General features: G+C 36.0%; 1 protein-coding gene across 4 annotated transcripts in view; it reads right to left on the bottom strand.

Annotated features, from left to right (window-relative positions):
- Window positions 1–26,979, bottom strand: part of NBEA (neurobeachin) — a 485,382-nt gene that overhangs the window by 380,820 nt on the left and 77,583 nt on the right. For all 4 annotated transcript variants that reach the window (XM_017818603.1, XM_017818604.1, XM_017818605.1 and 1 more), the window contains exons 2-5: window positions 16,582–16,813; window positions 10,087–10,187; window positions 9,743–9,838; window positions 5,099–5,220 (exon numbers count right to left, since the gene is read on the bottom strand). In XM_017818603.1, coding sequence (XP_017674092.1) covers window positions 5,099–5,220; window positions 9,743–9,838; window positions 10,087–10,187; window positions 16,582–16,813 — 551 coding nt within the window. The remainder of the gene's footprint in view (window positions 1–5,098; window positions 5,221–9,742; window positions 9,839–10,086; window positions 10,188–16,581; window positions 16,814–26,979) is intronic.

Here is a 26,979-nt window from a genome sequence, read left to right as displayed (position 1 = left end):
TTGTCACTTAATGCTTTCTGAAAAGCTAAGTACAGTAAAGAGCAGTCTGCTATGATTAATAAGGAGCATACAGCTTTCAGCCTTTCTCTAAATAAATAACCAATGGCTGAAATACAAGGTCTAGATGGTGAACTTCATCAATAAATTCTTAAATGAAGCTTTGCAAGTATGAGAAAAGACAGTACTAATTTTGAACATTTGTATAAAGTCCTGTAGCCCACTAATTAACACTCTCATTCTCTTAATGCAGCTAACGTATAAAGTAATTTCATATTCTTACAATGATGTTTTAAATGGTTTCTCTGTTGCAACATTTTCATCAAATACTTCACTAGGTTTTTGCTAGGAACATTAAGAAGTGAAAGGTACAAATACTAAGTTCAGATTTCATCTTACTTAATAGCTGCTACATATTTTTATCTTTCTATATATTAGGTTCTATATCTTTAGTTTACCCTACTACAAAGATATAACCTTGATTTTAATATGCAGAAAAATTGCATAGCTATAGACCTAATTCCATCTTCAGAAAATTACAGTTAAATGTGTATGCATACATCACTGAAGGAGAGAATCAGATTTTCCTCTTTGCTCACTGTCAAAAATATAGCTCATAAACCATGACCTTATGAAAAAAATAGATTCTTTACAAGATAGGTGGTGTGATTAGACCCTGAGGTAGTCAGGGTTTAGACATTCTTCTCCTCTAAGTGAATTTTTAAAGGAGGCAAAAAACAGACATTCAAATTACCGAATTCTAGAAAGCCTTTTTTGTTTTAATAAATTAGAATACTTTTATTAAATGTTAAAAACAGAGTGATGAGGCTAAACAGAACAGGAATAATAACATCTAGAGATGAATTTTCTGCACTCTAATGGGTCCTCACCCAGAGGTCCTTCCTTCCAGTCTTGAAGGATATATATAGGATATCTCTTTATTTTCACAAATTCAAGCTGTATCTTCTTCATTCTTTCATCTGCCTCTATACATTGTACACAATTCTCTCTCCCCTCAAGCTATTGTGCTGAAAAGGAGCATTATTCCCTGCCACAGCCTTTAGTAAAGGGCTTCCATACACCGATCTTTGAAAAAAAAAAAAGGGCATTCTTTTTAATAAACGTAAAAACTCCTCTCTAAATAAACCAATACATAATCTAAGAATGAAGAGAAAAATTACATACTGTCCATTACCACTGACCTCAACAATGAAGACAATTTATAACACTGACATTCCCTTTTATCTTTTGAAGACTATTTTTAATCTGGATCACGTCAATGATCTGGCTTCCACAATGACCCCACAGGCAGCTAACCCCTCAACAAAAGGAACAGTGAATATCATTCATATATGCATACAATCTACATTACCTGTATATACAAATTACCTGCATGACCACATCAGTGAATTTTGTACAATAACATGGAGGTTAAAAACTTAAATTACAGCTTTTACAATAAAAAACAACTGATTGTGTTGTGAGCTGGTCTGAGACTTTGATTTACCTCCTTAGGGCCTTATGCCATTCAAAAAATTTTTCAGCAGGTAGCTGTATCTCTCACAATGACAAATTTGTTTTTCATCAACTAAGTCATCTCTATAGTCTGAAATGGTTTTGTTTAACAGAATCCCATCCTGAAGGATATTAAAAAAAAAATACAGATTCACTACGCCCTGACATATGATGTGGTATTATTTGATTAGAGATGTTAAATAAAATGTTTTATTTTAAATAACCAATTTAAATTGCCTAACATTGTAAATATCATCACATTTTTACTTGATAAAACATTATTACAATTGTGTAAGATGCATCCTACTACTTTCAATTAGAGCTAGTAAGCATTTTGAAATAAAGAATGTCTCTTGAAGAAACACCTACACCTTTAAATTTTTTTTCATTTCCTATCCTTACTGGTTACTGGGCTGATTTTGTCACCATTATGGTCAAATGAGACTGTTCCTGAAATTTTAAGCACTTTAACTTCCCAAAGTTCAGCATATGAACACAATAAAGCAATGACATAATGAAAAACAGCTCCTTTCTTAGCAGGGCTCTTCAACTTGGAATAGAATAAATAGAATAAAAGATTCTATAAACATGACTTTACTTTTTCCTCCAAATAATTAGAATTCTAATACAACAGTAATTAAGAAACTGAGAACTCAGACATGTTCTCTGTTTACCTCAACATTATAGTATATAATGTTAATCTTCGTATTTTACTTCTTCCCAAAGGTAAAGTAGGCTAGGACTGGTCTCTAGGATACTGCAAAGAAATTCTCTTACAAATTACCTACATGTGCAGAACTTGCCACATCCAAAGATGAAATGCACAGAGACAACAAGAGCAGTGCTGTCAACAACCATATGGTTTTATGAGCCTTAAACTACCTCCCAGAGCAGCTGGTATACAATTTTACTACAGTTCATTCATAAAACCTTTACAGTTATGTTTCATTTCAGCCAGTTTCTCAAAGCAGCTACTGAATGTTATTACACTTCCATTGCACGAAAGCATTCTTCCATCCACCAGGGAACTGTTTAGGGATTCCAGTTTCTTTACCTTAGGATTTTACAAGCAATTTAACATATGATCACAGTACTGAGAAGATATTAATACATTCTTGTCTGAATGAGGGGGAGGGGAAGTTCCTTTCTACTAACTTTGAAATTCCATTATGTGCTTTTGCAACTGTTCTGCATTATTTCTATTATTATTAGGTCTAGAGAAGGACTGACAATACTAGACAGCTTGATTTTTGGCTTTTTTTTTTTTTCTCCTTGTCCTTACATCTGCAAAAATAAAATGTAGAATGCACTTGCAGAAGTTTTAGCCATTCTTCCATTAAATGCTTGTGGAAGCTCTTGGATGATCTACTGACAAGAAGCAACAATTATAACAATCCGACCTCAGTTCACCCTCCAGTTTTTTTACAGAGCCTGATACACAATCCGAAAGAAAACATCTCTTAAAAAATAATGAAACAAAACAACATAAAAAACCTGATCAAAAATCAATCTTAGTATCCGTATCGATCTTATCAAATTCCAGACCTGACTTAGAAGTTATGCCACCTATCCCTTATTTTTTTAGCAGGAAGAAGTATAGAGATTTAGAGGAGGGAGACTTCCCAATTGACCATGCATAAGGTTAGCCCTAAATTTCTAAATTTGCATGTCTTTATGACAAAGAATCTACACCTTATTTTTTAGAAAACATTTCCAAAAATGTATTTAATGATGATGATTATTATACTGTGTCTTCTAACTTTGATAAAGTATTGTGTGTCTAAAAGTTTGATTTTTCCTATTTTACAGTCTACCCACTGGATCTCAGATTAAAAAAAATCCATCAACATTAGGTTTTCCATAAATTCTGAAAACAGAAGCCAAGAGCATCCTTACTTTCATCACTATTTTTATTTCTTGAAAGGTTTCATTATAAAATGTGTCTTTCAGGATACAGTTCACTCCCAGGTGTCCTATGAATAGTACCAATTTTTCCACCGGCCTCTTAAAAGTACCAATTCTTAACTATAAATGGCATTTCAGTAATGCTTTTGCCAAGATTTCAGGAAGGGATCACATCACCTTTTTTCTCTTCTCTGTTCAGACTATCCTTAAAAGGATCCCATTAGCTCTTTTCAGCTAGAGCAATGAAGAACCAGTTTATGATCAGTTGGTAACCTATATCAACCTTTAACATCCTACTGTAATCCCTGCTTTCTTATATATAACTACTCATACATATAACTACCCATTATTCACTGCTAGGTATATGATGTTTGTTGGCTTATACTAAAATTTGTGCTATGTAATTCTGAATCTTACCATTTGAACTTGACTGGTCTGCCTTGCTATTTATCATCCATGCAAATGTCAAACTTCTAATTTTCTTTCCAGGATTGTCACATTCATTTTATAATTGGTAAGATAACTACAATATTGTCCCAATACACAGATGTTAATAGACTGTTTGTTAGAAGCTGCCCAATATCATCCTCAGAGATAATTAAAATTATTTTTAAAGAAAAAACCAAATTGGCTTACAGTTCTTGAAGCAGGGCTTAGTGTTTAGCTAATTACAGAACAGCAGCAATTTTCCCTCACATCTGGCAAATGTGAAAACATTTCTTTGCTTCCCTTCTCCATTTTTAAGCATCACCTGACTGGAGAAGGTCCTGAGGAACCTGTTCTAGCTGACTGCTTTCATCACCTCTGCTTCAAATCAGAGCACTGTCTGAAGTTGTGCATGCTACTAAGTTAGTGCTTTTAAAATAAAGATTGCTTAAGAGACAGATTACTTTTAAGAAGAAACTAAAAAGAAAGAGTTAATTTGTATGACATATTTTTCACCTAGGCAAACAGAAAAAAGTATTACCTCCTCAAAAGTACATTTAAAAGAAAATAAATGTTTGCTTTGGTATCTTCCTCTTGGTGGTGGTTGTGTGTGACTCAAACTTTCATGTGGCAAAGTCCAACATCTTTGTAAAGAAGATCTAGTTTGAATGTTTTTCCTATTTTGAATTATTAATTATAGCTTGCTTTGAGCCACTATATAAAAATGGTAAGAATTCGCATTGTTCCTAATTTCCTTCTGACGTTGGTATATTCAGTTTCTCTTATATGCATTACATTCACACCAAATTTGCACATTTTTTGGGAACAGGTGATCAGTAAGTCATTTTTATATTCACAGATCTAATTTCTATTACCTCTAGCTAACATACAGACAGTGCACACTGAATATAACATATTTATTTTGTTGTACTAACATCAGACAAGAATCTTAAACACCAAACAGAAAATGCGACAACATTCTCAGTTTAAAGCTCTAAGAAATATTGTATTTTAAAAATCCTAAAGAAACCACCACACTAGATTTTATGGTTAATCTACAAAGCACATATCTTGCAACCATGGATTTATAAATTGCAAAGCAAAAAGGACAGATGACTTTGTAGGAGCTTGTATACAGTAAGCAGCCATTAAAATCTGCAGATATTTGGCAGGGGGGAACTAAAAACAATGAGAAAGACTAACTGATACTAGGAAGCCAGAACAAATCATACCTGCAGCATTATAAGTTACTTACCAATAGAGATAGGGTTTATCCTTATCTACATTGATATTGTTTAGTGGATCCATACGAAACCAGGTGTTAAGAGTAAACCCATTTTGATAAGGCCACTTAGCAATAGGAGGCAATGCAATTGCCTGGAAGAAGAGAAAAAAAAAAGAAACAAAAAAGTTAATTTTTTGAGAAAGGTACCTTTAACATACTGTTAAAGGTAATGTCTCTCTAAAATCCTGTTGTTCTAGATCTGTAGATCTGCTTTAACTTTAAATAATACAGAAAAAACTTCAAATGGTGCTTTTGAATAAATGCATTACTTTTCCATCTATTTTAAAATACTTTAATTTTTAACTACATAAATTCTATCACTAGAGGACACAAAATTATATTAACAGAACAAAAATAGAAAAAATACTTCTGCAGAAATTAAACTATAAATTTAGCTTTCAATAATTATTAATCTCATCTATAAACTTAAATATTAAATCAAATTAATCAACAGATCACACTATAAAGATTCATTGTTAAAACTAAAGTATAAAAAAGGTTCTCTGAATTGTAAGAGCACTATCAGATTTTTTTTCCTATGAACATCTATTAAGGTAAGAGACTGAAAGTTTTACTCCAATTCCCAGTTAAATACATCCATAGTAAGGGATGTCTTGGGAAGAAATTAAATTTTTCAATATTTCATTTTTAGGGGCTGACTGATGAAGAGGTTTCAGAGAACTCCTTATACCTGGGCAAGGCCCTGAATAACGATTAGGGAGGAAATGGAAGACATAGCAGCTTTCCAGTACCTAAAGGTGGCCTAAAAGAAAGCTGCAGAGGGACTTTATGCAAGGGCATGTAGTGATAGGACAAGCGTGAGTGAGACTATTCTATGATTCTGTGACTGACTTTTCCATCATTTTTATATGCAAGTCAATTGCTGATATAATTTTAAGAGCAGAGAAGTAGGAAAATCACAGTCAATTTTATAATTAGATACAGCAATGTGCTCTGATCATGCTAGTACTTAGGGAGATAAAAGAAATAACACCAGTTCTGCTTCAAGCTTGGTACTAAACATTTAAAGGAACACCTTTGGGATATGCCCAGAGGGAGTTTCCTGCCTGAAACAGAAGAAGAGCTGCTTGATGACAAATGGAAACAACACCTAGGATCCACCACCACTGATGTCCAAATGGAGTGACTAACATGCCACTTACGGAGACTGGCAGAGATGTAATACAGCTCTGGAAGAGCCCTTCAGCTGGGATAGTGAAGCAGGTCTCAGAAGCATATCACTAGACTGGTTCAGTAGACTCTTGGCTCTTTTTACTGGCACAGAAGTCTTGCTTATACAAGCAGCATGCACCCAACTTTAAAGAGGGCCAATCTGATATTTATCATGCCAATTAAAAATTATACTGTTTCTCTGTCTGATGTCAACACAGTGCACCACACCTGAAAACTTGAACTCAATGCTAGTGAACAAGGTCCTATCCATTCTCTTCTAATGAAGTGCTTTGGTTTTTGGGTCATTTTATAAATATTTGCCCTTGGTCCACTTCAGAGGATGTATCCTCTCCAGAACTTCATATAATAATGTCCAGTCTTCGCGAGAGAAGATTTGGGAAAGGTCATTAACCCTTCGAGCCTGCGCAGTGGATTTTTTAGGTGAGACACAGTGTGCACTGAACTGAGCCCACCTTTTAATCCTGAGGTTCATCTGCCGGGGCCGAGCAAGCTTGGACAGTGGCAGTGAGGTCCCCAGGACGTAGGTTTGTTTAGAGTGACCTTCTCTTAGATGGATTGCCTTACAGGGCTGACGAGCTCCATCTGCCCGGGGGGCTGGGAATCGAACCTGGGTCGCCGCGGTGAGAGTCCTGTACCCTAACCACTAGACCACCAGAGGCCCCCGAGAGAACTTCATAGTGTAATCCAACATGCACTACTCAAGAAATATAAATTTGAAACTCATACTTCTTGATTTACAGATTGAAGTCAATCTTGAGTGCTATGTAAAACAAAATCCTGGAAGGATCCAATCCAAGGAAAGAGAAAGGTGTACTGGGCATTTCAATTAAGAGCTTTATGCTCCTGTAACTGATGTATATCTTTGGACAGGGAGGAATATCTGAAATTCTTTCCCTGCAAAACCTTTTTTGAACCTCTGATAGATTTAAGAGAGAAATTTCATTAGGGTTTGCCTCTGAAGCCCAGAGATGTCAAAGCAGCACGTGTCATTGTAGACATTCATATTCTGCAACACCTGTCTTGCTGCTGCATCTACTTTTAGCAGAGGTTAACTGTGGCTTTAATTTAGCAGTACAAAATGAAACTTTCCCTTTCAAAACTCATTAATTAATTCCTTACACAATCTGCACTATGCATTTTGCTGACACACCTGTTTATACAGCTGAATATCCAACAAGATCAAAGAAGTCATTAGCAAAAATAACCCAGGTGTAAAAGAGTGATTTTCAGCCAGTTTATTTCCCTGATGCAATCTGCCAAACCAACAACTGTATTCACAAGAAATGGAGGCAGTGGTTTGTGCTTGAAGAAGATTATCAGTGCTACTGTGGTGGGGGAAAAAAGTTTTCCCCCGGAGTTAAAAAAATGGTAACCCCCGAGGGGGTGGTGTCACTTGATGTGGACCCAATGAGTGCTCCTGCAAAATATAAACATATCACAAGCAGATCGGAAAAGAAGGATGTAGTTGTTGTTGGAGAGAAGTGGCCATGTTGTAGAGCCACAAGGAGAAGGGGCAGGAGCTCCTCTGGGGGCCATGGCCCCCCAGCCCCCAGCTGGGGTCATAGAAACTCGGAAAAAGTATTAAACTGGACCGCAGACTGTGACTGAGAAGCTGGGAGTTTTCTCCACTGTGAGTGGGCAGAAGGAGCAGTGGCAGAAACAACACTGACCGGAGAACAGTGGCAGAGAGCCAGAAGAGATAAGGAGAAGCAGAGATGGCCTGCAGCAACACAGAGAGATCTTGCAAGGATACAGAGAGAGAGAGAGAGAGAGAGAGAGCCAGCAGCAGAGAGAGAACTAAGCTCTACAGAGAGAGAGAGTTTGGGGTAAGAACTGAAACAAACTCCCCAAACGCCTCTGAGACCTCCTAGAGAGGAGAAGGAGATGGACTCCTACTTAAGAGGAGTCTTGGAGTGCTGCAGCACCGGAGAGAGAGAGGAGCTAAGAAGCTCAGGCATCCCGGAGCTGGACCGGGACGGCCAGACGGAATGCAGAGGGGGTGGCCTTGCCCTCCCCCGCTGCTGCTGCCAAGCTGGCAGCTGAGACAGAGCACAGGAGCTCTGATAGAACTCTTGAGGCAAAGGCTCTCAACTGAAAGCTGCCCGAGACGTTCTGACTCAGGGGTGAATCCCCTGAGGAAAGGGACCTTCATGGGGGTCTTACACCCCATGATATGATGTGGTGAAGCGAGTTTTGTCCCTGCTACACAGATCACGGAAGAGAGAGAGACCTTCGATTGGAGTCGAAGAGCTGAGAGGGGTAGAGGAGAACCCCCTTGTGTGTATTGGAAAGAGACCCAACTACAACAGTCCAGTTACGGCTGCTGCACAGAAGAAGAGAGGCTGCTGCTCTGAGAGTGGAAAGGATCTTTCCTTTTCCCTTCTGGACTTTTATTGGAGGGAGAAGAGATTGATCCATTGTAAGTACTGATTTATCATAGGAGAAATAGTTAAAGATTATGTATATGATACTGTATTGTAATATTTATTTGTACAGTGATTGTAATATAATTCCCTTCTCCCGATATTGAGTCTTGTGTTGTGTCTGGAAAACCCATCTCACACTGGGGTGAGATGTGGGAGGGGAGCTTGGACTCAAGAATTGGATTTTAGGGGTCTCAAACCAGGACAGCTACTGATAAAATGCAAGTAGAGCAGACTTCAAGCACTGGTATGAGAAAACAGGAATTTCAGGATTATTTTCTGTTAGAAGATTCTATGTTCTACCATAAGTATATCCTGATCCATACCAGAATAGAACTGAACCTCAAATATGGATTACTCTGCTTTACCCATTTGTATTTACTCTCAATAATCTATAAATCTGTATACAATATTTTAATTGATTTGTAGCTTTTTTTCTGAAAGTACATGCAGTCAGTGAAAGAGAGAATATCCATCTGGGAAGGTTTGGAAAGGAATACAATTTTGCCGTTGTAAGTTATCTCACAAAGAAAAGCAAAAAGAAGACTGCATTTAAATCACTGCCTTGATGCAAAGTAAACAGCTGTTGGAATTCAGATAAACAGAAAAATTTATAATAAAATGTATGACTAAGCAGTCACTGTAAACTGTGATGACATGCAGAAGTTCACTCCTAGATTTTCCTCAGCCCTTTCCTTTATATAATATCAATCACATTATTCTAATAAAATAACACTGTTCTTTGGAATTTTCAGGTTTCACTTTTACAGTAACTTCTCCAAACAAAAATCTGCTGCTTGACATTCCATCCTCACAAGTGCAACTTCTCAACAACATAACTACCTTGCAAATCTATGGAAGAAAACGTATACACTACTCAAGCACGCATTTATCCTCTTACTTTCTTTTCTCGCATTTCTGAAACAAATTAAAGGAAATGCAAATAAGGAACTATTTATTTCTTCCTGAAATTGTAGTATTTTGGTTGAAAACTTACTGCAGCACTACAGCCTGGGAAGTTGAAAAAGGTATCAGGCCCATGTCTCTGTGGCATCTGATTAAGGACTGATAATAATTTAACTGCATGTCTTGGCTGTGAAAACAAGAAAATTGCATAAAAGTCAATACAATCATTTTTGTACTCTATAGGCTACAATGCAAAGTGGACAGTTTTCAAACACAGCAAATTAACTCTGAAGTTAGCAAAAATATTTCTTAAACATATGTTCAGTCAACTTGAGAAAAACAATTAATTCAAGTTTATATGTCCCAGGAGACAATTTACATTAGCTTTAGTCTCTAATGGAATGACACTTAATGCTTTATCTGATCACAGCTTACCCAGATTCCATTTTCGCCTCGAAGCATGCTGAACAAAAGCTTCAACTCCTTGACAGTGATGCTGTAGCTGGCAAGAACCCCCAACATATCAACTAGGAGATCTTCAAAGGAAAATAAAGTTATTCTGAACTCTGAACTTAATTGTTTTGCCAAAAAAAAAAAAAACCCAAAAAATTAATACTTTTAAAAGTAAGTGTATTCACAAATTCTAAAAATCAAAGTTATTGCCTTAAATATTTTACAAAGGATTTCACGTTCTCATTGCTTTGGCATTTTTTAGAAAAAAACTACATGCGCAGTTTTAAATTTTGCATCACAGTTTGAAAAAAAATATTAAATTTATGGAGAATTAATTGTTCCCATTTCACAACATTCATGACACATTAAAAACTTCTAGCTCGCTCCTTTCTGTTGTATATTTTTGGGATAAGAGTTGTTCCTTCCTCTGAAGTTAATATTTGTCAAAAAATTTTGACCTAAAAGATGTTTGTCCTTAAGTGCAGCACATTATACTGATAATTTGTATAGTTCCCACATTTTTACTACAGTGGTAATGCTTCTGACTTTTACCAGGAGAGACCAGGGGAAAAAAAACCCTCCCCCCATCCAAACCCCCCCCCTAACAACAAAAACTCCACCAAACCAATCAAAGCAAAATCTAACAATCAAACAAAAACAAAAGCAAAGCAAAAGACCCACAAGGAAAAAAATTCAGAAAATCATAGCAAGAAAACAATAAAAGAGCACAATAAAAAGAAGTGACTGCTAACAAATTTATGTAATACAGCTTTCATTACAACGTCTCAAACTCCATGGACTTTTAGAGTAAGAACATTAAATAATCTGCCTTTCAGGGAGTATCAGGTTTAAACCTACTGCTAGTGATTGAATTTTTATTTTAAAAAACAGAATTTCATTTTAAGAATTTGTTAGCTTGTGGGATGTTGGACCTCACACTTTCTCCTGGAATAAAATGCACTACTAAGAATTACTATTTCCTCTAGCAGGAGGAAAAGTAATTTGCTCATCTTCATAGAGGTGGTATAAGAAATTTAATTCAAAGATCAAGTAGTGAAGTACAGAGTGTCCAAAACAAAAGAACTATGACACAACAGAATCAGCATTAACAAACTTTTCCAATCTGTTCAACAATCACAAAATCCTCCCCCCCAAACTTGTAGAAAACATGGGCTTCTACATATAAATTTTTACTGTATTTGTATGACTGCATGTTCTCCTTTTTCATTAGTGAAAGGATGACTCTTACAGAGTCTGACAAAGAGGAGTCTTCAGAAGCATACATTTTTTTAAATGACACTTCACATTCATATTTTGTTTTAAAAGAAATTTTCTCTCTGCAAATCCATACATATGTGTTTTTTTAGCAAAACTATCAATACTTATTGAATTTTTTCCACTAGGAGACTAGCCTCTGGACCTGAGCAAGCAAAAGGCATGTGTGAAGAACAAAATATCATTTCATTTACAGGAGACATAACAAGCTGTTCAGTGAGTGAAATTGCATAACAGGAAAGGCAAAAGAAAAGCACTGCAAGTTAGCAGACATTTTCATTGTAAGATCTGAACATCCTAATGTTCAAGTACAGAATTTTTTTTCCCCTTCCCCTTTCTCTTTATTTAATGTTCCCTTTAAATTACTGCCCCATTATATTTGTGACAGAATTAGGGAAAACAAAATACAGCTAAGAAAACTAAATGTCTTGTTTTTCATGGTGGTGAATTCTGACTCAGATCCTCTTCTAGTACCTACACGCATCTGCCCCCTTCACTGTACAGTCTCCAGCCTCCAGTGTGAAGCTGGCAGTGATTTGCACATCTTGTACATGATCAGAAACTGAGAACAGTAACACACTGAAAACTCAGAAAGGGAAATAAGCACAAGTGAATACTAATCTTTGGCTGGGAATTTCTCAATTATCACTTTGTAGTCTTAGCTTGCTTTCCAGATCATGCTACTTCAAATTATGCTTCCTTTACAGAGAAAAAATACTGTATAGAAGCAAAGTTGTCTTGTGAAAGTCAGAATAGCATTAAAAAAAATCTTGCAATAGATGACAAAAGTGTAAATTAATACAGTCAAACACAGAAATGATTGGCAGATTCTAAAAATCACTGAGCATGTGCTGCTTTGTTTCATTGTTATAGTCCTGTAGTACCTTATGGCACAGAAAAATTCTTATTTCTACTGAAGATGTTGATAACCTACAGGCATTAGAAATACATATTTATAAGTAATGAATTAAACATTGATGGACAAAAGGAAACATAAGCTCCCTAGCAATGTAACTGTGTGTAAAACAATGACCTGGAAGATTGAAGCCCAGTAGGTAACAAGTAGAGATAAAGCTAACAACATCTGCGGAAGTCGAAGCACTTAAGGTTACTTAAAGATATTGCTATAAGCTCCACTAAAGAAGGTTTGTTTCTTGTTTCAATATAACAAGACTTAAAAATAACTGCAATTCATTACATGATTTTATTCATACTTATTAGAAATCTCATAAAAGAGTCAGTCAACATCTGGTTTATAAATCCTAATAATCCACTCATCTATAAATGGACAAAGGTCAGAAAACGTACTAGAATTGGATTTTTTTAATGTCTACTTTTTTTTTTATATTAAATAACATTACATATATGACTGGAATCTATGATCTCATTTCAAAAACATGATTGTGTAAAATAATATTAAGTCCAGAAGGAAAAAACAGGCACTTTTTCTCATTTTTAATGCATTTCTAATTTCTGTTAATGGCACCTTCTGAATAGTTTTATACTAAGCAATTTTCATATGATCTACAAATTAACCAGCAACCTTGAAGGAATGCTTAATGTAGTCATTTAATATGAAAATACAATAATAAAAGAGCCTGCCTGTCTTTCAAGTAACAATGTGCATATGTCAAAACAAATAGTCTGGCATTAACTTTAGAAGACATTGGAAGAGTATTGGAAACCCAACTTCAGGAAACTGCCCTCATTCCTCCTTAAGCTTATAACAACAGACGACCATGAAATTGTGAATTTACGTCTTGTTGGTGCAGTAACCTAATTTCTACAGGTTGGAAATACAGAATGTGATCATTTTGCCGTTTTTCTTATAGAATGAGTTGAAAGAGTCCAACAATGACAGAGCAGTCAAAAGTCAACATTGTTGCTTGAAAACTAGGAACTGTTTCAGTGCTGAAGAATTTAGTAACTAGCAATTTTATAACAATTACCTACAGCATCACAACAGAACTGTGGGAAATAAAATGGCACTTAAGGAGACATATCTACTCTGTAGCAGTTCAGGCTATTTTCTCATACACCATTCAGACTTCTGTGAAGAAGACACACTATCCTAAAGAGTCCCTCAGAGCAGATGATATGCTTCACTACTCATCACCTGGAAACAGAGAATTGTAAGAAGTGAAACCCTCAGGGAAGATCCTGTGATGCTTTTTTTTTAAAAAAAAAAAAAAGCAAAACACAGCACCAATTATCTATGAAAATATTTTAGTATTCTCTTTTCCTTAACCACTGTTAAAAGGGCTGACCATTCCCTTTATTAGTACAATAGATTATCACAGTATAAAGATGACTTCTGACAGGTGCTGCTTCTGGAAAGCAACTTGAAATACAAATGGCAATGAGCCCATCTGGATTGCAATAGAGACTTTCAAGATGATTAGGCTTTATTTTTGACCACAAAATCTGTAAAATCATGTGAAGTGAGATATTTAAAGTGCTGAGAACCTCATGAATCTGACAGTCTTCATCTAAACAGACAGACAAGTTCTTTTCACTGCAAAAGATTGGGTACATGTTCATTTGCTACTGTCTTACTTTCATGAAACCAGAGAAGAGTGGCTTCAGACTTAGACTGGTCCTGAAAACATGCTGTCAGAACATAAAACAGAGATTGTGCCTGTCTTGTCTATTTAAACCCTATCTAGGTCTAATCACAGTGTTTCACAAAGGTACAAGTGAGATGACCTAAAAACAAACAAGCAACTCCCAGAAAAACCAAATAAAAAAATCCCAGAAAACATGTACCATTTACAGATGATAAAAGCCAATTTCAAAACATTGGGCTGACAGAGTAATACCGACTGTTTTCTGAAGAAAGTGGTACTAACTTCCTAGAAGTAAAAACTAACACAACTCTGATTCAAAACATCTTCCCTCAATGTTAAAAAACATTTTGGCACAAAATTTTTTACTTCATTCTCTTGGAGTGGAGAGTTCATAGAAATATCTGGAGTAAAGCAGTTCTGTGGTCATCCTGTGTCAAATATGACCTCAACATCTGCATAGCAGGTTAGGGAGCACAGATACTGCGTTAGTTGTCACTGATTTTGTCATCAAAAATCTGACATTGAAATAGTTATTACAGGACCATATTTGTTATTTCTGACTTATTACCAACTTGTTACCATTTATAAAAGGGTGGTGAGGAGCTTACAGAAATCAAGAGAGAAAGGCAAATGATTAATTTTGTTGCTTCCATGTCTTATCAAAAAAAATTCTCAAAAAACTCACATTCTCATCTATTTAGAGTTATCAGAGAGAGACCCTACAAAGTGTGATTCTGTTCAATCCCTGCTCATGATATATAGAAAACTATTCAAATAATTTGAAACACATTGCAGATCTAAAATTTCATCAGAATTCCAATTTTCAGTTTTGATTTTAAATTACATATGGGGTCCCTTTGTCCATGTAAGCATACTGAAGAGCAAGCTTACTGGTGTTTTTTCTGCAGAAGATCTCTTTCTGAACTACTGTGTGACTACTCTCAGAAAAAAGATTTATGAGGTAGAGGATCCATTAGAGTTTTTTTTAATGTACTACCCCTGGCTTATATTAATATCTGTACCTTCAGAATGATTTTTCAACTACCAAATGCTCCTGAAAGCCAGATCCTGTGCTCTTGATTTCTGACTTATAATTAGCTAAGCAATTTTTTTTAAATTCTCTCTAATGGAGACGTCATTGCAGTCCTATATGCCACGTACAGAAGTACCACTTAGGGGACCTCAAACTGGACAAATTTTATCAGTGTGATTACTCATATAAGAACATTATTTCCATGAGTTAAACACGAAAAACTTCAAAATAGAAATGTGTGTTCTCATCATATAATATGTTACAGTTAACACAGAATGAAAGAGTATCTTCAGCCTTATACTCTTCTAACATATTTACAAGTACTGCAAAACAAAACATACTTGGTGAAACACATAATTTGTGAATCTATTGGTCTGTTATACTTCAGTCTGAATCTCACAGTACAGTATTTAGCATAACACTTCTAATTTTAGCATTTACATATACATTGCTAATCAACAAGATGTTGATTATAACTTGCTTTGAAAAATAGAATGTAGCTTTTCCTAATACTTAATATTACAGATACCCTTATACGGAAAAAAAAAAGAAAAGCCAAGGACAAAATCATTCCTCAGTAATCCAGTTTTCATGCTGCTGTTATCCTCCTCTTCCTTCTCATGTGAAATCCTTGCTAGTTTACTGTTCCACAAAACCTGTTTATATGTCAGGAATCAAATCATCAACTAAAACCTTAGAATTAATAAAGGTAAACCTCTTAATCTTTCTAAAGTGCCTCACAATTTAACTATCCTATCAGTCACAAACTATATAAAAATTACGAACTACTTTCAAATTGAGTTGAAAGAAACTGCCTAAGTTCCCCCTCCAGGAAAATAAATATAATCATATGTATCTCTTCAGCTGCCATATTTAAATGTGACAACCAACCCTGCTCCTCTAACCAAGTAATCCAGGATTACAATCTGTACCCTGTTACTGAGAGGATGTAGCATGGAATAGCATAAACTCCTTCAAACATACTCTGAAAACCTTAGCTGTGCAATAACCTCATCACTTATTTTCAGTAAGCAAACAAAGCATGCTATCTTTTTAACACCACAAAAAGTTACAGGATGTTAAAAGCCACATGTATAAAAAATTAAGAGATATGAGAGGGATCACAGCTATACATTAGGAAATGATTGGTTAACATAATTTATATGTCCAACATTAAAACCTATGAATAATTTCTGATATGCTGTAAGATGAGGTTATGTTTAAAATGGACCATAATAATTCTAATATCCAAATAATTAAAAATAATCAATGCTCTAAAAAGCCAAAATATTACCTTGTAGTTAGTCTAACTGTACAGTTTTTAATTATATTGAAAATTGCTTTTTTATCACCAAGATAACATTATCTTGTCAAACGAATTAACAGGCAGTTATTTTTAACAATGTATCTACATATATTTTAGACTAAGAATATATTTTTGTCGTTTTCCTGAAACTGATAAAATAGTAATTCTGACTCAGTAGCAGTACTAACCAAAATATCATTTTAAGTAAAAACCAAGACATCTCACACCCTTTCATAATCACAAAACACTGGCAATTCCAGAATGGAATAACATTTTATCAGTTGGCAATTTTTTACCTGCAATCATGTCGTCCACAGTACTCATCTTCAGCAGTACCTGTTCAATTAAGCCAACTTCTGTGCTGGTCTGTAAATTACGCACACTTTTACGTAGAATTGCTGTGAACATACTCCAGATTTCTGCTTGGCACGTTACATCACAGTGCTCCAAAAGCTCTGACATGCATGTAATGCTCTCTGCATCCTGGATTATAAAGTTCATCTCTAGATCAAATTCGCCACCAACCAGCTAAAAAAGAAAACAAGAACAGCATTACATTGTGAAATACACAGTTTAGTGTCTTTCATACCTTCATTCTGACCAATACTGAATATATTTGACATAATGAGAGAGGCAATTTTGATAAGAGAAACTCACAGCTATGCTCTCTAAGAGCAAATTAACCATCATGCTATACAAAACAAAGCCTGTAAAAAATAAACACATAAAATATATCATAAAATACTACTTTCAATTTGGTCACAGTACTGAATGCAACATCTTAATCAAATCAAATCAAAATGTATTTGAAATATTCCTTTCTACGAAGTAATCGAAATGGTAGCCTGGCTCAGACAGATGTAGCGCAGAATCTGAAAAGCTCAAAAGCAACTGAGGCTTTTCTACCATTCTCAGAGGACACTAGAAAATAACTTAGCTTTTTCTCTGGATATAAGCCAATATTTGTCCTTAGTTACGTATTTGCAAGACCTTACTGCCCTTTCCATTGTCCCACCCAAACAGTTGTGTAGTCATGTCCAGGAAAAGAATCAGTGATCTGCTCTGGACAAACACGGACACAGTAAATTTGCATAATTATATCACAGATCAGCTCATTGTGTGGTCAAAGAAACCTACTCCTGGTGAAAAGGAGAGACTGCACTAGGAAGGGCGCAAGCACTCAGTCTGACTCCTGTCCATCCAGATACTTGCAAAACACTATCAAGAGTCCTGAGCTCTAATTAAATAGCACAACTACCAGGCCTGTATTAGGAGTGAGAGAAAAAAACAGCAAAAGAAGATATATCTTCAGGAATGGAATTCAGTAATTTTGAACAGTCACCTATGTAACTTAAAAAAGGTGAACTCAAAAGACCCTACTGAACTGAGTGTGAAGATTAGTTTAAAAAAAAATTCTCCTTTTAATGGTAAAAACCTCTTTTAATTTTTAAGGAAACAAAGCCTGACTCTCATGCATTCTACTTTATCCTAGTAACTTGAAGAATTTTGAAAGCACAAATGTTACGTTTCATAGAATCACAGAATGGTTTGGGTTGGAAGGGACCTTAGAAGATCATGTAGTTCCAAACCTGCTGCCTTGGGCAGGGAATCTTCTATTAGACCAAGTTATTCATGGTCCCATCCAGCCATCTCTTGAATACCTCCACAACCTCTCTGGGCAACCTGTTCCAGTTCATCAGCCCTTATAGTAATGAATTTCTCCCTAATATCTAATCTAAACCCATCCTTCTTTCAGTTTAAGACCTTCCCCCCTCATCCTATCACTACATGCCCTTGTAAAAGGTCCCTCTCCAGCTCTCTTGCAGGCCCCCTTTAGGTTTTAGAAGGTGATATAAGGTCTCCCTGAAGCCTTCTCTTCTTCAGGCTGAACAAACTCAACTCTCTCAGCCTGTCAGTAAGTCATTTCACTAACTGTAAAAATCAAAAAAGAAATTAATTCTAAAATTATTCTAAGACATTCTTTTCTGTTTGTTTCATGAAGTAATACAATTAAAATTGAAATAATATGTTTTAATTAAAGATATTAAAGATATTCAAAGAATTAATCTCTTACAAGTGCACAATTTCAACAGTCACCTCTAACAGAAGGCAGTTCTATAGCCTACTTAAAAGCAGTTGATATTGCCTTCAAATTAAACTCCAAAAAAGAAACAAGTTGAAATACCATGCAAAATTTTTTGATGGCTAAACCTATCCAAATATTCAAAGACTTTCTTCAGACCCAATCTTCAGATAAAATTAATACAACTAAGCAAGTACTAGCTTTGGGTCCCACCCTAATTCATACTTTTCATTCACTTTCCAATTACTTTTTCTCTATCAATTAATTGCTAATAGGTAATTTATAATTTTCCAACATAACAACTTCTATATGCTAAATATATAAATTGACTACCTTATTTCTCCTGAGATATTTAATTGCATTCAAATAAAACTATTAACCTAACTATAATTAGTACTTGTAATGGGTTTGTTACCCTCATTGAGAGGAAACAGAAATAGGATAGATCACCTGATGTATATTTTACCAACAAGATATTCCATACTATGTTATGTCAGCTCAGATATAAAAGATGGGAAGGAAGTAAGGGTTTTCTTCTCTTCCTGATAGCTGTGCGGTGGTGGACGGGCTGCTTCTTCGGGGGAGAAAAGCGTTCGTTGTGGGGAAGTAATCTTTGTTGTTAGTTCTTCTTCGTGTGTATAGTTTTATAATTTTTTTTCTCTCTGTGTACATATAAAGCATTCTTTCTTGGCAGTTTCAGTTTTCATAGTTTTTCCCTTCTTCTCCCTATTTCCTCCTCCCCTTTCCCTCCGGAGGGAGGTTGGCGCAGGCCCAGTGAATACCTGGTGTTCAGCCAAGGTAAACAATAATAGTACTTTAATTTAAAACTTGTGACTTCATATCACATATTTGCATATTTGGTAAACACATAATGTGTACCAAGGGAAGGCAAAAAAAATTTCAATATTAGAAGCACAGAATTTCTATGGTCATTCTTTAGAATCATGAAATTAATTTACAGAGTTTTTACTCTCTTTTCAAGAAAAGGTAGAGTTTCTATTTCTGAAAACACAGCAACTGGTGCACACTTCACCAGCAATCCGGGTTGTTGCGTTTTCAGATATCTCTTCACCTGGATAAGCCTCTCTGATATTATGTTAAAAACACACAGCGGTAAAACAAGCACCTGTAGAAGACATTCAGTTGAACTCACTTAGATGCTTACTCTAAAATGAAATTAAACACCTTCTGGAAGTATCTACTTTTTTCCATTTCTTTCCATGGAGGAAATCTAGGATGAAAAATTGTATTTGCGGAGTCTTCAAGACCGGGTACATTCAAAAGCCATCCGGTCACAGACCTGGACAACTGGCTCTAGTTGGCCCTGCTTTTGCAGGAGGGTTGGATAAGAGAATCTCCAGATTTCTGTTCCAGCCTCAACAATTCTATGTTAATATTTAGATACACAACTTTCAGATATCAAATTTAGGTGAGATGAATCCCACCATTTCCTTTTGATAACATGGACTTAAAACCAAGGAAAAATCCAGTAATGCTTCAGTTGGAATTAAGAGGTGCAATACAATTGATCTCCTTTCCTCAAACACTATTCATTGTAAAATTCTTGCTCAAGTAATAAGCTAACATAGAATGAGTAAAACTATGTAAATAATTCATTACAGACTCTAAAATAATTCAAACTGCATTTGCTTGCTAATATAAATCAGGATACTAATATGTAACATTTAAAAGACTGAAACAGTGTCTATACTGGTATGAAGTGATGGGGTACTTCAGTACTGTTAAAAACAAGCTGTCTCTCTTTATAAAACATCGCAGCAAATCTGTATCAAAATACACTGAATGCTAATAAAATTGGTTTTATGGAGAATCTTCTACTGGGCTACAAACTATCCAGTAGGATATTTGTCCATTTGCCAGAAAGAGATTTACAGTCCATCAGAGTGACTGCTTATTTCACCAAAGAAAACTTTGTACATTTTAAAATGTACCTGTTTGCCCATAACTGCAGTTTAAGCATATTTCAAGCCACTAACAATGATCATAATTATCATTAAAATCAAATTCCTTAATAAAGGAAACAGATTAATGAACTAATTAACAATGATGGCAAAAATTTAGGAACGTGGGGGAGAGTAACTTCTTTAAAGTAGTCAACCTAAAAACCATCATGAAATAAAAATATTAACAGTCATGATAAAAGTAGTTTCAGATGACTAAGAAAATCTAACAAAAAATGAAGTGAGTATAAGAAATAAATTAACATGGTTAAATGGTGTTCAAGAAGTAATACGAAGCAACAAACTCTGCTTTAAAATGTGCACAAACAAATGCAATTCAGCCAACAAAAGAAGTAAAAGACTCGCTACAAAAATGTATCCTCTAATGACATTTCTGCACCTGCATTTCCCAAGGAAGAAGGTAGGTTGACAGTCTTCACAACATGGGGAGGTGATCAGCGAAGAACCACAGTCATAATGAGCTGGTAACATGTGCTGATACTAATGGAAGCAAGAAGTTTACTGAAGAGTCAGAAATCATTAAATGCAATTAAAATCCACCAACTACTGAGAGTTGTGAAGATTTTTCTGATATCAACTGGCCGGGCAACCATGATTAAAATTCAAAATTAGTAAATGCAAAGTAATACCATTTTATTATAGTTTTACTCGTGTGTATGTACAGAATGACAGGCTCACAAATCTGATATTATCAGCCAGAAAAGAGATCTTGAAGTCCCTGTAGGTACTACTTCAAATAATTATGCCATATTAAAAACTGTCAGTAAGCAATTAAAAATTCATACTGAATTTACAACTTTATAAGTTGGGTACAACTGTGGATGCAACACCACATACCAAAAAGTTAAATCCTACTGCCATGAAATAACTTATTTTTAATAAAGTATATAGAAGACTTCTGTAATAAGACAAATTTCAGCTGGAGTACAATATGAACACATAGATAGAAATCCTTACAGGAGCCAGCATACCGTACCATAAATCAGTGTTCTTTCCATATCACAGATCTCAAATACAATCTTTTTTCTTATGTCAAACATTCAGTCTTTGCATTCTTCAAGGGAATATTTAATATTCAGTAAAGATTGCTTTCACTGTAATTAAGTATCCTGAAATATTGCTTGTACTTTATGAAGCTGATGTATCATTTTTTAACTATTCTGCATCTTTCACAGCATGGCTGTAAGAAATGAATCAGCAAACTAATGTTCAGATCAAGGTTCCAAGTCAGATGACTGTGGTCAACAAACATAACTCCTCCCGAAGTCGTACTGAACTGGCAGTAAAAAGCAAATTAGACTATATTGCTTATCCTGAGGATGTTTACAATGACAGGTTGACACTTGCAAGTTGCTCCAAGAACCTACCTTAACCTACATCACCATTCTCAAATGCAGCTGCTCTACTCAGAATCTCCATTTTTCTGAATACAGTGGCTGCTCTTCAGTTTCTGCCATTCATTATGCTGTGCAATAAAAGTGTTTCTTCCTAAGCTGCCACATCTATGCGGAACTTAGGCTGATCTTTTACGCCCTTTTGATCTAGAACAGAGATCTTCCCCCAAAACAGAAAAGTTGTCTACATATCTCAGATAGTATATTCATACCAGTTCTTGAAATGGAATAAAACATTTGCTGCTGAACATCTAGAATTAAATTGTTAACTTGTGAAAACAGGAATTATTTAGTATCAGATTTTTCAAATAAGGTTCTGAAGAATGGATTGAAGTTAACAGAAAATAGAATATTTCAGTTGGAAGGGATCAAGAGCAATCACCTAGTCCAACTGCCTGACCACTCCAAGGCTGTCTGAAAGTTAAAGCAGGTGGATAACACCATTATCAAAATGCCTCTTAAACACTTACAGGTTTGGGGCAACAAACACCTCTTCAGGAAGCCTGCTCCAGTGTTTGACCAACTTCTTGGTAAAGAAATGCTTCCTAATATCGAGTTTAAACCTCCTCTGACTCAGCTTTGCACCATTTCCATGCCTCCTGGCACTGGATACTAGCGAGAAGAGCTCAAAGCCTTCCTCTCTACTTCCCCTCCTCGGGAAGCTGAGAGCAATTAGGTTGCCCTTCAGGCTCCTTTTCTCAAATTAGAGATGCCATCTCAATTTGAAAATTCATCAACTGAACACAGCAAAAGAAATATAGAAAAGAAACAGGGCAGTCAATCTTAGAAGACACAAATGGAACATCAGCATACCACTGAATGGTGAAAAATTCAAATAAAGCAGAGGTACAAACTTATTCTAGGATGATTTTAAAAAAAAAAAATCCTGAAGATATGAAGGTTTTTCAACACAATTTCATCCATGATTAAAAACCCCAAGCAACTGTCAAGCATAAGGATCTTAGGACGTGCATGAGATACAAAAAGAAATTTTAGAAGCATTTGCTATTTTTTTTGTTAAATGAAATACACTAGTGCATTCTGCTAAAGAAAGAATGACAAAGTAAAACAAATAGAGTAACAACAATAAAACGTGAAAATCTGAACTGCAGGGGGAGCAAATAAAACATTTTTGTTTGCAATTACTTTCAAGTTAACTAGATGAAGTATCAAAAAATTTTAATAGTCTATCTTTCCATGCTCTGCACTCATACTTCGGAATAAGTTTCATGGTCTCTAAACTGGATGTTTCTGTTTAATATTTTTCACATATTTCTTTCTACTTCTCTGATCTGCAGTCTTAAGAACAACTAACCAGTACTATCAAAACTTACTTTTAATCATTAAGACAACATTTTTCTCAGCTTTTTTTGCTTCTTCAAATGTCCTCCATTTCAATGATGCATACAAGGAGAAGAATGCATTATCTATATCCATCTGCTATTTCTTTTCTTGTATTTAATCCCTACACAGTTCTGAGTAGGCAAAGATGCTTTTCAGTTTCACATTCATTGATCATAAAGTGAAATGTGACTGCACTTATCTACCACAAAACTAAAGCTCTTTATCGTAACCCTGTTTTCCCCCATCTACATTAGCAAACCTGTATTTTCTATATTTGTGTTGATGAAAAAAAATATTAGAACTATGTAAACCAAAGTGTTCAAGCATTTAAATCTCTGAATTTGCAATTCATTGCTGTCAAAGAAGCACTTCTTTCCAGCTTCCTTAAAGTTTGAATCCTATCAGCATTTATTTAAACAAAAATCAAGAATATGGATTCCAAAATACTAGACAGACAGTGCCACTGAAAAAAGTGAATTATCACAATACTACAAGTGAATTACTACAACCCTAACGACATCCAGGCCCAATTTGCACCAAGACACTCCTACCCTCTCTCTCCTAATTAATTACTATTGCTCTGCCTTTTCTGAAGGCAAAAATAAATGAGGGCAGTTAACATGACAACAAGCCTCATCTATTTTGGACAGAAGCACTTTAGGTTCAAATATACACATATCCAACTAGAATAAACTATCTTTACTTGTAGGTATAGGAGGTAAGCAGTCTGGAAACAAAACTATTAATTCTCTTCATCTCCCTGATGTTCATCTATCTTTCTAGGCATTGTAGAACAACTGACTTGGCATTTAGGTCCACAGGAAAGGAGCTGAAAAATAACTTCTGGATGAGAAGTGAAAATATCTTAAAATCCCAAATCAATTTATTGTTTTGAAGAGAAAATTAATAAGCTTTTTACCCTTGATAACAAAAGTCATCATATAACATTTTTGTCTGTAGTGGTTTGAACCAGGTTTTCCCCCTGAAGCTAAGAAAGTGGTAACCCCCAGGGGGTGGTGACACTCAAGATTTGAACCAAACTGTGCTCCTGCGAAATATAAACATACCACAACCAGACCAGAAGAGACGAGTTGTAGTCTGGTTGGAGTAGAAGTGACCATGTTGTAAGACCATGAGGAGAGAGAGTAGGAGCCCCCCCTGGGGGGGGCTCCAGCCCCCGTCCCCCAGCTGGGGGGACTGCAGAGACTTGGAACAGTGTTAGACTGGGCTAGGTGTCTGTAGTTAAGCTGGGAGATGTTTCTACACCGTGGGCAGCGGCAGGAGTAGCAACAGCCAGCACTGACCGGAGAAATGGTGGCACAGAGCCAGAAGAGATAAGACGAAGCAACAAAAGCATGCAGCACCGCAGAGAGAACTCCTGGAAGGAGAGCTGAAAGAGAAAGAACTGCAGCAGAGAGCAGAACTAAGTTCTACTGAGAGGAAGTTTGGGGGTAAGAACTGCAAAACTCCCCTAAAACTTTCTTTGAGATCCCTCCAAAATGGAGGGGGTGGACTCTTACTGATTAAAAGTCCTAATTGGAGTAAAGGAGCTAAGAAGCTCGGTTGTCCTGAGAGCTCAGCCAGGACGGTGTGTAGGAGGGTGACCTTGGGGGTCCTCCCTTGCTGCAAGCTACAAAGAAGCTCGCAGCCATCTTGAGGCAGGGTACAGAAGCTCTGCAAGGGGCTTGAGTCCCCTGAAGATACCAGACCGTCACGAAGACCCCCTGTGCTTCGTGGTATAACCGTGGTGGAACAACCTTTGTCTGGGGTGAACGTAGCCCATGGAAGACCCCTCGCTTGGAGACGACGGGGCCGAGGGGGCTTGGATACCCCCCTCATGAGTGCTGGCAGAGATCCAGCCACAGCTGCTGCATGCATGAGAAGAAGAAAGCTTGATGCCTTAGAAACTACTGCTCTGACTGGAAAGGCTCTGTCCTTCTTCCCTCCTGGACTTTTATTTGGAGGGGAGAAGAGATCTGATCCATTGTAAATACTTATGTCATGGTAGAGATAGTTGAGATCGTGTGTATAATGTATTATAATATTTATGTGTACAGTCATTGTAATATATTCCCTTTCCCCCATACTGAGTCTCGTGTTTTGTCTGGAAAAAATCATCCCACATTAGGTTGAGATGTGGGAGGGGGCTTAAACTAGGGAATTAGATTTTTTGAGGCTCTCAAACCATGACATGTCAAAACTGGAACATATTTTCTACAAAACAACACTGAATTGATTTCACAATCAGTTCAAAATATATGGAATCAGACTGTTCCTGCTTGTTTTATAAAGACAGGGCTCCAGTTTAAGCCTTAAAACACAGTAGTCTGAGAAAAGCAGTACTGGACCCAGGCAGGAAAAAAACCCAAGTTACTATTTTCTGGTCATTAACTTAAACACTAAATTTCTAAACAACTAATTCAGATTTTTAGGAAGATTATACTTCAGATGCATAAAAGATTTCTTCAGGTAAAAGCATTTAGAATGCTAAATGGAATAAATTTAACTGTTCAGTGAAAGATATGACACTTGTTAACCTAAATATATCAGTATAACTACAGAGAAAATCAGAGGTAAAAAAATCTTAAATCTTAGGCAAGTATTTTTCATTTGTAATGCTTAATTGGTGAATGGAGTTCTTTAGATATATGAATTACAGCTATTTGGGCTATTTTTCAAAATTCCCTTTACCATCATTGGCAAGTCAAAGGTGCTTTAGGTAAGTGATTCATCTCACTGGTCTTAGATGCAACATCAGGATAAAATAAATCTTTCTCTGGGAATGTAGTACTTTTCCCTGACTATAAAAGGACAACTAGTTCAGACAGGCACATCTACAGTTATGTCAGATAAATCTTAATCAGTATGGTTTATAAACAAATGACAGCACTAAAAAGACTGATTCTCACATGAATCACTACAGCAAGATGTAATTCTGTACATTACCACACCCCTTTTAAATGAGCCCTCATTCATTTTAGCTTCAAAACCATTTTTACCCTGAATAATGTACAGCACGCACACAGCAGTGTGTCACTAAGGGAATGCTACCTAGTAAGTTTATTGACAATTTTGAAGTAACCTGAGAAATAAATTTAAGTGTCCTTTTTACTTGCTGAGACAATATGAATGAAGTAACATGTTCAGCTTTCAGTACTTTGAAGAATGAGCTTGTTATTATACAAGCTTAAAAATATCTTGGTGATTTAACTTTAATTTCTTATATTTTCTTTTGGGGAGGAGGATACTGCTGTAGGTTTCTGTATTGCCCATATGGTGCTGTGTTTCATGTTTGTGACTAAAACAGAGTGCTGATAAAATACCAATATTTTAGCTATTGCTGAGTGGTGTCTACACAGTGTCAGGGCTGCCTGTTTTTCACCCTGCCCTCCCAGAAAGTGGCGTGGGGGAGGGCAATGTGTCGAAAGGTGACACAGTCAGGACCCACTGACCCTGCCTGACCAAAGGGATATCCCACACAACCATGGTAAGCAAGAACTCGAAGAAGGAGTCTTTCCAAACTAGGCACTGTACATAGACTGGCTGTGCATCAGTCTGCTTATGGGAGGTGGCTAGTGATTGCCCCTGCATTACACTCATTAAACTGCCTTTATCTCAGTCCATGCACTTTTTTCTTGCTTTTGCTCTTCTGATTCTCTCCCTCATTGTGCTGGTGTATATGTGAGAGAGAGAGAGCAGATAAGGTAGTGAGTGCTTATTTACTGTCTGGGAACAATCCATTAGGGTTTAAAACTTTTAGCTTTTGTCCCTGAATTTACTTCACACAGTTTTGCCCATTAAGCTCACTGCTCAATTCAGTAACCTCTAATGAATTTTGTGTAAGTGGTCTTAACAAACCACTGAAGGAAAAAACTGCAAGTTACACAGTAT

Source organism: Lepidothrix coronata, unplaced genomic scaffold, assembly GCF_001604755.1.
Source record: "Lepidothrix coronata isolate B3197 unplaced genomic scaffold, Lepidothrix_coronata-1.0 Scaffold69, whole genome shotgun sequence".
NCBI lineage: Eukaryota > Metazoa > Chordata > Aves > Passeriformes > Pipridae > Lepidothrix > Lepidothrix coronata.
This window is presented reverse-complemented; position numbering and strand designations above follow the sequence as displayed.